We start from the raw sequence: 15,700 nt of genomic DNA on the forward strand, positions 1-15,700 counted from the left end.
AGAGGTTAGTGGTATTCAACCTTTTTTTTTTTTTTGAATTTGAGATAAAACTACACTTTGGTGCTCGGAAAAAGTAGATTGGTGGAATCCAATTGATATCAGCTCTTGTGCACCTTTCCGAAGTAATGGAAAATGGCTCCTTAAACTGATTTAAATTAGGGGATGATTTCTAGCAACAAAATTTTGCTGCATGATATTGTTTTTTGTTTTCTGGCACAGCAACTAATTGGTTCTGCTAACATTTAGTTTAAACTAATCTTCTAGTGCACAAGCATGAGAATATTTGCAATATGTATTAGATTGCAGTATCGGCAATAATGCAATTTCATATTCTTTAGAAAGAGTTAGAAAAAGAAAGTGCGGAGTGGACCACAAATCCACTATTACGCAGTATCTGTGATCATTTGTTAGAGCGAAGCGATAATCATGGGAGAGAGCTAAAGCTGCCCATCAACAACAGAAAATGACACACACTACGCTATAATCTTCAAATGAATGACATCTTAGGTGAGTAATCTGTGCGATATAATACCAACGTTTGTCATATTTCACTAGTAATAATGTCCAGAATGTTCAAGTGATAATTGCATAAGGAAAATCATCTAAATGATGGAAATCTTGAATATGGCCACGATGAAGAGGCCATTTAGATATTGCTTTGGAGGGGATTTTCCGGCCTTCATTCCCTAACTATAAGGCAGTGGCCACTGGGTATGCAGGTGATGGTCACTCTTGAAAGGTGGTGGGGCTAATAAGTACCATCGTTTTATCTCCTTGTGATTCCAAATTCTCTTATATGGAGGTACCCTTTTTCTTATTAATTGAAACCAAGGGCCATCATCTAGCAACAAATTTAGAGAACTGTCATGGAAAATACCGCTCTTGTTATTCTCAAAATGTTGATGATTTTGATATGCGCTGCATGGATAGCTCTCTGGATTCTAAAGCCAACAAATCTGTGGACAAAAATATGGCATGAAGCCGAAGATAGAGCTAGGCCTACTCTGTTTGGCTACTATGGTACATACTTGAGCTGAATAAGTTTTATTTGCTGCCGCAAAGCTCCTTTTTCATAAACACCATTAGTAAATCTCTTCCCATTATTAGACAGTTACATCTGGTTATCTACCGCTAATGGAGTTTAAGCAGTTGACTATAATGTTGATTCATGCCTGACAAGATTTGATATACAAAATCATGAAAGCAAAAATCTTATAAAGAAAATTTTGCAGGCCTTAACTTTGCTGTGAGTACATTTCCAGTGATTGCTTTGGCTATCATAGGATTCGTTTACTTGCATTTGCTTCCTAGGAAGCCAAGAATCAGGTAATATAGCTTTGCAAATAACTGATTACTGCTTTATCCCGAAAATCAGTTGACAGATTATTCTTTTTTATCTTGAATGATAGACAAGCGAGGAGTTCAGCCACTGCTCTCTCCAATCCACTTGTTGTGAACTCTATTGTGGGTATTTTATCCAGCTTTGAGATTCTGTTGGTCTTCCTCTTTGTCATATTTCTTGTGTGGACTTATTATGCCCGCATCTCAAACGATTTCAAGAAGTTGATGCCAGTCAAATCCCTGAAATTAGATACGTGAGTTATTTGAGACTGTATAAACAGGTGATGAGATAATGGAACGCAAGATTTGTCTTTACCATTATTGATGCTTCTGCTCTTTTGCAGATGGCAACTCAAGTACCTAAGAGTTGCAACCCGCTTCGGGTTACTAGCAGAGGCTTGCCTGGCTTTGCTGCTCCTGCCTATCTTAAGGGGACTGTCCCTATTTCGGTTACTCGGCATCCAGTTCGAAGCATCTGTGAGATACCATATCTGGCTCGGAACTGCAATGATATTTTTTGCCACAATTCACGGTGGAAGCACCTTGTTCGTCTGGGGCGTGAGCCACCATATTCAGGATGAGGTAACTTTCCAGTTCATGTCTTTGGCAGCAAAATTTGGGGTCCAAATCAACCTTTCAATTTGATTGAAAGAATTTTTATTTCTTTTCACCAACAGATGTGGAGATGGCAGAAAACAGGGCGGATATACCTTGCTGGCGAAATTGCTCTTGTCACAGGGTTGGTGATGTGGATCACATCACTTCCCCAAATAAGAAGGAAAAAGTTTGAATTCTTCTACTACACACACCATCTGTACATAATCTTCCTAATTTTCTTCTTGTTTCATGCTGGTGATCGTCACTTCTATATGGTTTTTGGTGGGATATTTCTCTTTGGCCTTGACAAGCTTCTCCGATTTATACAATCAAGACCAGAAACTTGTATTCTTTCAGCACGAGTATTCCCCAGCAAAGCCATAGAACTTATCCTGCCCAAGCATGCAGGTAAAGCGTCTAGCCCTTGTAAAGTTAATTTTATGCGTAATATTTACATGACACCGCAATTCTTTGTCATACCAATTGCAGGCTTAAAGTTCACTCCTACTAGTGTAATATTTATGAAGATACCGAGTATTTCCAAATTTCAGTGGCATTCCTTCAGCATAACTTCCAGCTCTAGTGTCGATGATCAGACAATGTCTCTTATAGTTAAATGTGACGGAGAGTGGACAAGTTCTCTCTACCAAATGATACATGCTGAACTAGATTCCGATGCTGATCAGATGAGGTGCATACCTGTAGCAATTGAAGGTCCGTATGGACCCGCCACAATGGACTTCCTAAGGTGTGCTAATATCAAGACCTCAGAATACTTAAAACATTCATGTGAAATTCAATATCACTAACCTTAATTTGAAGTCTTACGCAGATATGACAGTCTTCTTCTGGTTGCTGGTGGAATTGGGATAACGCCATTTCTGAGCATTTTGCAGGAAATTGCTTCCGCACAGAGCAACCGTAAATATAGATTCCCCTCCAAGGTACAGCTTATATATGTTATAAAGTCATCCCAAGAGATATGTCTGTTAAACTCGATCTCTCCTCTACTCTCGAATCAACAGTCCAAGAAATGGCATCTGACACTCAAAGTGTTTGTGACACAAGAAGAGCAGTCTAGTGTAACAGTAAGAGAAGTACTGAATGATTTATCTTTTGTGCGAGCTGTTCGTTTTGGCACACAATCAAATTATGCGGTAAATGGACCAGAAAGTTTAATTTGGATGGCTGCACTGGTTGGAATCACCTCCATATTGTTTGTAATTTTTCTCGTTAGTCTCAACCATATCTTTGTTCCTGTCGAAAAGAAGCTTCCCTCAGAGAAATTAGCTGCTCCATCCGAAAAGGTGGTCTCAAAAGAAAAGACTCCCTCTTGGGTTGCTGATCTTATTATATTATCTTCTTTCATAATAGCTATAACAGGCAGCACTTTGATGGCAATTCTTTTGAGATGGAGAAGGCTGAAGAAACAGACTCCACCCGTCTCCTTAAACCAAGGCAAAGCCGTGCAGGTATTGGGTCCAATTGAGGAGGAACACGAAATAAATTTTGGAGGAAGGCCTAATTTTGAAGGTACTATTTTGTTCTGTTGTTTCATCACCTTACATCTTACAGAATTAGTACTGTCGTAGTAGTGTTCTACAAGAGGGTGTGTCCTAACGTATGGTAAATTAAACAGAAATATTCTCCGAACTAGAAAAAGAAACCGCTGGATCTGATATTGGAGTCTTGGTGTGTGGACCTGAGTCAATGAAAGAGTCGGTAGCAAAAACAAGCCAGCGGAAGTCGCAATGCTTCATGATGAACGCGAACAAGGACAAACCGTACTTCAATTTCCACTCTCTCAACTTCACATTCTAAAGTTTAACCTCACCGTGACAAGTTGTTCTACTCCAACTTGATCGAAGTTGGCTTCTTGTAATTGAAACTATCCAAGTCGTCGGTAGCTAATCAAATTATGGCTTCTTGATCAAAAGTCAGAATTTAGAGGGCCTTCTGTAAAATAGTTTTAGGGTCTATTTGGGTTAGCTTTTGCTTTTGTTTTACCTAATAGTAAAAGATAAGTAAAATCTCTAGTTTATTTTTACTATTTGGATGCCTATAGTAAAAAAAGAATTAATGAGAAACTCTTTTTGAAATATTTGGATGACCATCTAAAAAAGAAATTTTTAATCATTATAAAGCCATTAATATCCTTTTTGAATCTAACAAATAAAAATTCATGTGAAATGAACAAAAACTTTATTTTTCGTTCCAAGTCAACTTTATAATTTTACTTCAAAAAATAATTAAATAAAATATAATCGAATGGACAAAGAATCAAAGTATGAGATTTTTGTATAATTCTGTATAATCAAAGCATGAGATTTTCATATAATTCTATATAATCAAAACATGAGATTATATACACACACACATTTTAAAATTAAAAATAAGATGTAAATCAAAGTATGAGATTACAAAAAAAATTCTTGAAAGAAGATTGGTGCGGTGATTGTGCTCCTTCTATTTTTTTTTTTTTTTTTTGTTGAACAACAAAGAGGCAAAATAAGAAAAATACGTAAAAAAAATAGGGTTTAAAGGTTTGGATATGGATGTAATATTTTTTTGTTCCTTTGTTAATTTAAGGTTAGTTTAGGAATTTTAAAAATTATAATAAATGATAAAATAATTTCTCAAAAGGTCTTTTGAAAAAGCTAAAAATCCTATTTTTTTCCAAAAAATCTTTTGGATTAAAAAAAAAGACTTTTGATTTGACATCCAAACAGCTCAAAAGATTTTTTTAATTTTAAAAACTAAAAAAGAGTTTAATTAAGCTAACCCAAACAACCACCTAAACCGATATATTGTGTAGGAATTGGACAAAGGGAACATTAGTGTCAACTTTATATCTTATGACAGGATATCTGCGCAATATTGGATTTCATATCATCGTATGGACCTATCGTGAACCTCAACATTCAGAGAGGGTCCAGCTATATTCATCGGACTATGCGGGGCAAGATGCAGCTTTCTCCACAATAAATCTTATCTCCAGAAAAAAATAAAAAATAAAAATAAAAGTCTTAGTTAGGGATGACAAAATCTGGGTTTGAGTTTAACCTTTTTGATTCTGGACCCGAACGACAATTTTGAATACCGGACTGGGATATAAACTTGGATTTTTTAGTTGCGGGTCTGGTCTGGGTTAAGTCCAGAAAAATCTAGGTACCCGGATTCAGGGGTGGCTTTAAGTATAGGTAAACAAGGCGGTCGCCTACAACCCCATATTTTGTGAGGGCCTCATTTTTTTGGGTTTTTTTCTAACAATTCTCATTTTTTTTTAAATTACGTATTTTAGGAAATCAAAAAGCTTATGAACATCTCTCTAATTTTTTAATTATCCAACAGTTAAAATTTATTTTTGATAACATTAAGTTAAAGAGATGTAACTAATAATATTATTTAATTATTAGTCTTTCCAAAAAAAAATTATTAGTCTTTTCAATTTCCTCAAAAAAATTAATTATTTAATGTTAGAATCTTTAACTTTTAGTATTTCTTTTACTTTCTATTAAAAACTTTATAATCTCACAAATCAGTAAATCAAAAAATTTCTTCCTCTCTTCTCTACAAAGAAAATTATTATATTCATTGGCTCATTTTAAAAAAAAATCAGTTTATAGAAATACAAAGTCCATTTCTATTATCTGATCGTTAATTCATCATCTCAACTTTTATATTCTATCATTCTAAATATCCTATTTGAAAATAATATTATTATTATTTATTTGTTTGTTTATTTTGTAATAATTTTAATGGAATAAAAAATATCTTCTTAACTTTTTTTAGGTTTTATTTTTAAAATTCAAGAAATAAAAATCGAATAAATTTTGAGCCTTTTTTTTAAAATTTTTTTTTTAATATTGAAATTGCAAAACAAATAGAGGCCTCATAAAAAAATTTCGCCTAAGGTCTCAAACACTCTAAAGTCGGCCTTGCCCGGATTGTGGGTTTTCAACCCGGACATATGTATTGAAGGCCTAAAATTAAAAAAAAAAAAAAATCAAGCGTGCCATTTTTAGCTCTTTGGTAGTTGTAGAAACAAATAGAATAAAGTCATGGGATGTTGCGAAGACAGTGGAGGATGAGGAAGATAAGAAATTAAATAAACCAGAAAGAAAGCCATATGATTCCATGAACCCAAAGTTTAGTATAAATCTAATTTTAACACATAAGGAGGAAATTCAAACTTGCAGAGAAGTGCGGCCACGGTGGCGATATTGTGATGCTGATGATTGATGGATGATGATGAATCGAGGTGATGATGATTTTGAATTCATTTGCTGAATTTTGGGGAATGAACAAGAGTAAGAAAACGACGGCTGTGAAATAGAGGGAATGTAGGGTTTGTTTTGTTTCTCAACCCGAATTGGATAATCCGACTTTACCCAAGTCTTAACCCAGTCCGGATTATCTTGCCATCCCTAGTCTCAATCCCCACTATAATGGGCGTGGCTCCACCAGTGGAAAAGTCAGGTTCAACTGGCCACACCACACATAGTTCATAGTTGGTTCCTTGTACTTCTATAATTTCTTGAAAACTCGTCAAGAAAAATCATTCAAATTAAGATATTTCACATGAAGATTGTTTTTGGCAAGCAAGAGTTTTCTCTCGACCTGACATTTCTTTGGTTTAGTATATTATATTTCATATGTCCCTTCCTTTAAGTGAGACTATATACAGCTCAATATACAAGCCTCCTCCCGTCGTCATGTGCAAGTGCACTTGCTTTCCCGCATAGACCTAATCATCATCTATCTCAAAGAATCTAACACAGGGGCGATGAAAATATATTTTTGTTCCACATGGGCTTCTTTCTCTATAGGTGCCAGGTGGCGCAATTAAACAATTCGATAAGGAAAAATAATAGTTCGTCACTAAAGCGTAGTCACCGTCACATCATCTGACCATTCACCCAAAAAAAAAAAATCTTATGACAAAAATTAAAAGTTGAAAAGAAAGGAAAAAGCAAAAGTATTCACACGCCGAAGCCGACAGTTATGGTTGAAGCGGAGCGTCCTCTCTAGGATCATCACCGCCACTAAAATCAGCGTCCACGGCTCCACGTGCCAAGTCACTCAATAGCTCCTTAGGCGTGGCAGCCACCTCTTGGCCAACCAAAACAGCCACCACCTCACTCATGGTCGGCCTCCTTGTAGGGTCAGGGTGGCAACAAGCCAACCCAAGCTTCAACACCAACTCCATCTCTTCAGCCTCAAACTCTTGTCTAATCCTCGCATCAGCAGCCTCACAAATCTTCCCCTGACCGTACAGATTCCTCACCCAATCCATCAGCACGGCCTCCTCCTCCTCTTCGCCTTTACCCATGTCAAGCGGCCTCCTCCCGCACGCCACCTCCAAAATCACAACCCCAAAGCTGTACACGTCACTCGCTGACGTGGGAGAAGACACGGTCGCCAGCTCTGGCGCTAGGTACCCCAGCGTGCCCACTACTCTCGTCGTGTTAGGAACTTCCCCTTGCTGGTACAATTTCGCCAGCCCGAAATCCCCGAGCCTGCCTCTCATTTCGGAGTCCAGTAAAATGTTGCCGGATTTTATGTCTCTGTGAACCACAACTTGGTCCCAGCCATGGTGAAGGTAGTTCAGCCCTTCCGCCACGTCAGCTAATATCTGGCGGCGCTGTTTCCAGCCTAAGAGCTTCTTGGGCTTGCCGAAAATCCAGTTGTTGAGGCTGCCATTGGGCATGTAATCGTACACAAGCATTAATTCGTTGCCCTTTCTACACCACCCTCGCATTTGTACCAGGTTCTTGTGTTGGAGCCTGCCCATGCTGGAGATCTCTGCCATGAACTCTTTAAGGCCCTGTTTGGAATCGTGGTTCACGCATTTAACTGCCATCTCTGTACTATTATTATTATTATTATTAGCCAGTGTTCCCTTGTACACTCTGCCAAACCCACCAGAGCCTAAAAGTTCATCGTTTGAGAATCCCTTGGTTGCTTTGCTTAGTTCCTCGTATGAGAATCTATGAGGCCAGTACTCGAGCTCCCACTCTTCGATTTCATCCTCTTCTTGCGCTTTCAACTTGTTCTTTCGCCAATACCAGTAGTAACCTGTAGAAGCGCAAATTATAAGAAAACCCATTACACAACCAATTACAATCCCAGCTACCGCTCCCGCTGATAACGAAGAAGACGAAGATGGTGGCAAGAATGTTGGGAAATTTGTGGTGTTAATTTCTCTAGCAACCCCAGTGTCACTCAAACTCCATGCAAGAACTCTCCGAGCCTCAATCCAATTAGTTTTCGAAGCTGAAAATCCTACATACATTTCATTAGAAACATAATTAGCTATTGCCGGATCTTTAAAATTAAGCGTAGGCCTTGGTGGCTTGGACACACCAATAGGTGCAATTGTAACATTGATCTCAAAATTGTCACCATCAAAATCAATCCAGGCATGAATGTTCTGCCCATTCCTCATTCTGACCGGCACAAAGGACTCGTTACTCGAGGAACTATAGTACCCAGCTGGCACATGTTTGGCAGATTCAATATTATTCAGATCAACCCCTATGTGATTGTCATCTGGGTCGTTAAACTCGGGGTTTTGCCCCGTATCGAATTCAACAGCCAAGAGTGGAGCCACAGTAGCAACGGTGGCGTTTGAGAAAAGACCAAAGTACTGGCTTGCAAGCGCGCCGGGGGGAGATGTGAAGTTGGTGAGGACAAAACAGAGGCCAAAGCCTGGACTTGAGGCGATCTCCGGCAAGATTGAGAAGACGAATGAAGTTGAAAAAGAGGTGAGAATTGAAGAGTTGGTGGCGGTACCCCGTTTCATTTTCAGTTTTGTTGGGTAGTAAGCGCGCCCGAAAGAAAACTGATTCGAGTCGTTGGTGAGCCGGATGACGGTAGAGTCGACCCAGCAGTCATTGATGAGGATGAGGTCGGTTCCATTGGTTTTGCTGCCAAATGAATTGAAGAGAAAGTCGAGAGCCGAAGAAGGAGAGATGGAGAAGTTGATGGCGACGACGATGATGAACAAGAACAAGCGGAGCATGTCTTTCATCTCTAAGGATACTGGGTGGCGGAAGAGGAGCCGCCGGCAGTGTGGTGCCGTTGTAGGGTAGAGGTTCGTTCAATGGATGTGGTTGTGAACTTAAAGTTATAATTTGGTCAAGGCAATTAGGTGCGTTAAATGAATGATAGACAATTCAATGTTGGGACAGCTTGCTTATTCAGGAGGCTGTTCGTACTACAGACCAGCGGTCCAATTCCACTATAGCTTTATTATTAATTTTTAAAAGTTGGTTTAGATTATTATTATTTTGGTGATTGATCTAAACAATAAGAATCTGGTGATAATTGTGATTGTATCGTTGATAATTTTCAATTTGTTTGCAATACTTCTAAAAAAATTAAGATGGGTTTTATACTTTTTTTATATCGACAGGATTAAAAAAATTAATAATATTTTATCACTTAATTAAATAGTGCTCACACACGCTATTTTTCACATTTTCTTTTGGATTTTTTTTTCCGTCGAAAAGATTGACAATTTAGAGATATTGAGTGAGGAATTATCATTTATTTAATAACTGTCTTCTGTGGTTGAGTCAACTTCATAAATTTCCCACTGCGTTGTTGATTATTTAAGATCCGGCTTCTGTCAACATCTGCTGCATCGTCGACATTCAACGCAACGGTGTGCGAATTCCGTATTTAATGAGAGATTTCATTTTAAGATCCATATAGTTAAATAACCAATTGATGACTGAACATCAGAACGGGGATGTAGCTCAAATGGTAGAGCGCTCGCTTTGCATGCGAGAGGCACGGGGTTCGATCCCCCGCATCTCCAGCAATTTCTAAGTTTTTACAAACTTTTGTCGCTGGATAGATGGGCAGGTGTTGGTTACTAGATCTATCCATGTGAGGCCCCAGCCTACCTTTTTTCTATTGGACCTCACAATTTCACCCGATTCTGAAAACTAACAAAAGAATGATGAATTGAGCTTCTAACATCCATCCAAAGTCCTTATGTATCAAAATAAATGTATATTTTAAATTGCATAAAAAATTTATATCTTCATAATTCTAAATTTTTATGATTTTCTCAAAAAAAAAAAAACAGTTTCGATTAAAAGAATTATGAAATGGGATGTGGATAAAATGTTTGTTAAAAGAATACTTTATCAAAACGTATTGAAAATAAAATCACCTTGAGTCCTTGTTGCGAAAATGAACCAAAAATTACTTTCATGGTTAAATACTGAATTAAATCGTGTAAAATTGCTTGTCACACAATAATTGTTAGATATGCCTATTGGGCTCATAGCACACTTGTATTGTGCACCCAGATCAATTTTCTCCTCTAAATAGTTGGAGTAGATTTCCCTCCTGCTGATTTGTCAATTAATGAAAGCAGAATTATGGGCAGTCCTTCAGTAATATTAAAATCTAATTAAAAAATATTTGTGGAATTTTAATATACTATAAAAAAGAAAAGAATGATTAGACATGACATTTTGATTGATAGTTGTTAGAATAGAATATACAAATAATTATAAAGCTCGGTGGATATGTCATTCAACCCAGTTGGTAATGAGAGAGAATTAGATCGTCGGTGAGCTATAATTAAAAAAATGATAATTAAATTCTTAATCGTTCATTGAAATAAATTTACATTGTGACACATGGTTATTAACACATAAAGCACAAGTAAAATCAACACTAAATCTATCTTCTTTTAAATTACACCTACAAAATCATTTGTAATTCACCAAATAGTTAGATAGATTTCAAAAGCTTCCGGGGGATAAATTAGTCACCATCCATTTGATAAAATATCACTTTTAATTAAATTGATACATCGTAGATTGCATTGCACGAGTACTGTGTCGAACGCGGCTGACAGCGTGAAGTGTCTACAAACTTTTGCCTTCGCGGAAGGGTTTCCGCTTTCCAGTTAGTCTCTCAATCAACAGTATGGAAACAACAAAAAGCATTCAAAAATGAAGAACGACATTCTTATCCATTTGCCATACAGCCTTGCTCTCTCGTTCACATATCCATGTAGTATAAAGTTCAAACCAAGAGTCTTTCAGGATAGTATGTTTGTTACTTTCACAGGCAGCACTGCCATGTGATCTTCATTCGTCCATTATTATAATTATTATTAGGGTTCGATTATGTTCGAATTGTGAAGCATGAATCTTAATCATACACATAAAATAATAAATAATAAATTATAATAAGATTTTTTATTTTTTATTATTTTATATATATAATTAAAATTCATACTCTACCGTAAGTGAACTCTAACATAACCATTACTTTATTATTATTATTATTTGTTGTAGTAGATATCGCCTCCCCCTTTCGCCATATAAATCTAATATGCCTTTGCCGCTCTGCCTAAGCCTGCTTGCATGTGCCGATTTCGTCGATCAATTGTGCCCACAAATGAAGCCAACGGATGACGCACACTCCGCATCTCTAGGTAACTGTTCATAGGAGAATCTAAACTGCTGATGCCACAATCTCGCTCCACGTGTCGCGCAGTTACCGCGTCTGCCTCCACTTGGCGACCCATCAATCCAAAACATTTTATCTCTAACGCCTTGAAAAAAAAAACCGCTGCATCGTCTGCCACGTATCCTGGTGGTTCTGTTTTTGCTGGACAGACAATGCCATTTCAGGCTTTCGACATTTGGTAAAGAATAAACACAAAAATTAATACAGTGAGATGAGTTTGAGGCTGTTATGTTTAGCACTAATTCAATCGGTCCCCCAAATTCAAGAATAGTTTGGCCCTCATTGCTCTCTGATCTCAAGCAAATGAACCGCCTCATAATGTCTGAGTAATGTACTCTGCCATAAGAAAACAAATCTTTGAGAAAAAAAAAAAAAAGGATAATTATTATTATGCACCAAATAAATTTTATTGACATTATTATGGCTCATCGAGGCACCCTGAACTACGGAGGAGACATATCAACAACTCTGGTAAAAGAATAATGATTTGGTGAATGAGGATGATCAACTTTAAATTTTTTAGTTGATTTACTCATGCACGCAAAAATATAAAATATTGAAATAATGCTTTTTTGTGAAATGTTGCAGAAGAAATTAAACAAAGTGCCGTGCTGTCAAATTTGTTCATTTTGCGTGGACGTCTAACCCCATCCAGGATTAATTAAGAATTTTTGATAAAATGGGTCACGAATCATTATCACTTCGGCTCTAAAAATCCCAAATCTTAATCAGGATAGCAAAAGTGATCCCATTGTTGATGGTGAAAGCCTGCTTATAGCCAAATGGAGTCACTGTTCTGCTAAGTCAGATATTCATTTGCTTAACCGTTACGGGATCAACCTCTAAAATTTGAACCAATGGCCTAGTGCCGACTTATCAAATCGGTAACTTCTCAATGAGTGTTCTAATTCGAGACGGCATTTTAAAGACTAATGTCACTTGCCTTCCTAATTAATGTAAATTTACGAATCTGGAAAAATCTTGATAAATGGGGATTCTTTCGTTATTTACCCTTCTTTTCCTTTTCATCCATGAACCGTGATTAGATGCGGCGTCACATTTCATTGAAAGAGCCCAATTAGATTTGATGGCGAATATAATTTAGTTCACAAACGTTAGTACTAGATTGGGATAATTTCAGTTCAATGGCATCTACTACCATAAAGAGGAACATCGAATTGTGACATGGTTCGATAATAATATAAATTCTATCGCGCATAAATACAGAACGTTGGCATATAGAACCAGGAATTTGTACCACGTTGAAATAACATGGTCAATTTACATTCCAAAGTCTTTTTAATATTCTTCTCTGTTCTGACGTTAGAGGCCAAAAAATAAGTATACTTGAAAAATAACAGATTCCATTTGAAGATTACAAATGGGATGACGCACAAAAAATGTACTCAAATCTGGATATTTTCACAGTTTTTGCACTAATTTTCAGTCTTGTTAATTTTTGTTATAGGAGTTAAATATTAACCAAAGTTTTCACTGTTAATTTCATGCGTGCACAGATCATACATGCTCCAGAATTTTAAGTCTTTTTTTTTTTAAAAAAAAAAAGATTGTGTACAGCACAAGCATACGTATAAGCATAAAAGAAATTTACAATTAAAATCAACATACAAGTCTAGAATTAAATCACAATGTAAAAAGAAATAATAATAATAGCTAAATAAAGTCTCCAGATTGTATGGAATATTTTTAACCTCGCACCACTAGGTTTCATATTTATTTACGTCAATTAGTTTACCACAAAAGTGAACCTTCACATGTATTTTTCCTTTTTGTCCATATAAATACAGCGCTGCTATATGCCCCGAACTTAACCCCGAATTTGCCAAAACGCTGCGTTTTAAAACGATCACTTTTCATTTTTAATTGCAATTGTGCAGCACGTGTGTGTGAGTTTTAAAACGGTCACTTAAACCGTGAGCATTTGAATGTCAATTCCAGCAGCAGCAAGACTTCTTGTTGTATTCCAGCCAATAAGCACTTTCACACACACACACACAAACACAAAAAAAAAAATAAAAAATTGCAGCAACAATTCGAGCACCAACTCTAGCACCAGTAACACTTCCAGCAAAAAAAATCCCAGCAGTAACAACTCCAGCATCAATTCCAGCACCAGTAATATTTCCAGCAAAAAAAATTCTAGCAGCAACAACCTGGCCAAGGGGAGTCGTGTGGCGCTTTGTGAGTGGATGAGGAGGGAGAGAAGTTGACCAGGTTTGACCCACAAACCCGACCTGACCCGTAAACGTGACCCGATTGGATTTCACGATCCCGGCCACTCTACTGGCCGATCAAGGTATTGATCTGAAGCTTGGAAGCCGGCTATCGTTTCCCTGCCATCCTCGCCGCCGAAAACCAACAGGAACGCCGACGATTTAGCTCGAAAGAACCGCGGCTCCAACCACCTCCGTCGCAGTCGATTTCGTCGGAGTTTGGACCCACCACCGCGTGAGTTCTACTCCCTCGATCGCGTGATGGCAGTGGTCCATCGTCTGTGGGCTCGTCCGTCGTCTGTGCCAGCTGTTTGCGTGACCGTTGGGTGATTGCTATTTGTGGGCGTGATTGCTATTTGTGTTGGAGTTTGTGGTTTGTCAAAAGGAAAGTAAGAGAGTGCGTGTGGTTTCTGATGCAGATTAAATTAAAAACGGTGCGTTTTCAACTTAATAAAAACAACATCATTTTTCTAATTTGGGGCGCGATTCGGGATTAAATTCGGGAGAAATAGCTTTTTCCATATAAATATTCACGTCATAACACTTTTAAAAAAAATCAACATTTGTCTTTTATTCAGGCACATGAATCAAAATAACTATAACAATTAAAAAAAATGAATTCTTTTTTTTAAAGAGAATACCTTAAAAACATAAAAACAAAACCAGCTTTTCCTTTCCCCAGTTCAACATAAATCTCTATACTGAATAAAACATAAAATGAATTATTCATTAAAAAAAGAAGAAGGGAATACCCATTACACTATTAGCATCTAGATTATTTATAGGTTATTGTATTATTTCTCCTAAATATGTTATCACAAATTTTTTTCTAAAAATACCCATTCACCCCACCATTAACAAACAACAATAAACAAAGATAAAATTTTTACTTGTACTAAATGTGTGTTTTTAACCATTCACTAACCTTGATTGGCAATGCAGTCATCTCCACATGCTTTAGCTAACGCATATAAAGTTGAAAAAAAAGATGAAAAGCCTACTCTTTGGATAAATTTATTTAAAAAAAAAAACTTTTATTTTCATCTAGACTTATATTTTTCTGTGTTAAAGCTTAATCTTTTACATCACATATTAGAATAGAACTTAAAATTCATAAAATAGTAATTAAATGACCTTTTTATCCTTGTTTTCTATTTCTGTTATAATGATAGGGTGGTAATTGGTCATTATAGTATGAGAGTAAGTGTTTTATAGTAATTTTAATAGGGAGGAAATTGATAATCCCCCTAAAAAGAAAGGGGTGAAGGTTCGACCAACTGAATAGTTGGAATTTAGTCACAATCATACTCTAATTTTTAACATAGCAAATGCCATAATAGTCATCTCTAATATGATAACTAATTGGTTTGATTATTAGCCTGAAGACTTGAAGTTAATAAGATTGGATCTTTTACAACTATATTCTCATTTTTTTTGTTGAAAATATTGTATTCTCATTTAATCTCACTACAAAACAAATACAGTAATAACAAGATACGATTGATATTGAAATGAATGAAATCTAGTACTCTTTTCTTCTATTTAGATTATGGATAAAATTTGATTATGAAATAGAAAATAATGAAGTTAGTAAAATTGTAACTTTTCACTTGTATTCTAAATGAATTCCGGTATGATGAGATAAATACAATAGTTAGGGAGGATCACTGAGAAAGAAATTAATAAAATATAATTCTCTTTTATACTATTTAGAATGTGTATAAATCTTTAATATGAATAGAAATTAAATGAAGTTAATGAGATTAGATCTATTACCATTGCTCATTCATTGAATCTCATAATAAAATACATACAATGGTTAAGAAATATCGTTTAGATTGAAATAAATGAAATTTATATCTCTTTTCTTTTATTTAGAATTTAAACAATACCAAACAAGCTCTATGTTAATTTCAACACCATCTAATAGTGTATTATTAAGAGGTACATGTGCCTATTGAACAATTCTTGCCATTTAAGTAATAAGTTGTCAAACAACAAGGGAGTAGTTAAGTGTTAGTTATTAA

At 36.3% G+C, this 15,700-nt stretch overlaps 2 protein-coding genes and 1 non-coding gene across 5 annotated transcripts; 2 read left to right on the plus strand and 1 right to left on the minus strand.

Moving 5' to 3' along the window:
* The first annotated feature begins 491 nt into the window (after window positions 1-491).
* Window positions 492-3,797, plus strand: LOC18049796 (ferric reduction oxidase 8, mitochondrial). 2 transcript variants are annotated; one of them, XM_024189075.1, is made up of 8 exons: window positions 492-507; window positions 1,233-1,326; window positions 1,410-1,595; window positions 1,686-1,923; window positions 2,019-2,346; window positions 2,428-2,686; window positions 2,771-3,471; window positions 3,578-3,797. In XM_024189075.1, exons 1-8 carry the CDS (start codon window positions 492-494, stop codon window positions 3,757-3,759), a joined length of 2,004 nt encoding a protein of 667 aa, XP_024044843.1. In that variant the 3' UTR covers window positions 3,760-3,797. The 2 variants fall into 2 exon arrangements, with proteins under 2 accessions (XP_024044843.1, XP_006439912.1); XM_006439849.2 differs by lacking the exon at window positions 492-507 and adding an exon at window positions 814-1,020.
* A 2,848-nt stretch (window positions 3,798-6,645) lies between these two features.
* Window positions 6,646-9,189, minus strand: LOC18049797 (L-type lectin-domain containing receptor kinase S.1). Of its 2 annotated transcripts, XM_006439850.2 has the most exons (2): window positions 8,344-9,189; window positions 6,646-8,223 (listed from the first exon to the last, which is right to left on the minus strand). In XM_006439850.2, exons 1-2 carry the CDS (start codon window positions 8,969-8,971, stop codon window positions 6,941-6,943), a joined length of 1,911 nt encoding a protein of 636 aa, XP_006439913.1. In that variant the 5' UTR covers window positions 8,972-9,189; the 3' UTR covers window positions 6,646-6,940. The 2 variants fall into 2 exon arrangements, with proteins under 2 accessions (XP_006439913.1, XP_006439914.1); XM_006439851.2 differs by having other exon boundaries at window positions 6,647-9,189.
* A 501-nt stretch (window positions 9,190-9,690) lies between these two features.
* TRNAA-UGC lies at window positions 9,691-9,763 on the plus strand. Its single transcript has one exon. It is a non-coding gene; the product is annotated as a tRNA-Ala (tRNA).
* The last annotated feature ends 5,937 nt before the right edge of the window (window positions 9,764-15,700 follow it).

Source organism: Citrus clementina, unplaced genomic scaffold (genome assembly GCF_000493195.1).
Source record: "Citrus clementina cultivar Clemenules unplaced genomic scaffold, Citrus_clementina_v1.0 scaffold_3, whole genome shotgun sequence".
Lineage (NCBI taxonomy): Eukaryota > Viridiplantae > Streptophyta > Magnoliopsida > Sapindales > Rutaceae > Citrus > Citrus x clementina.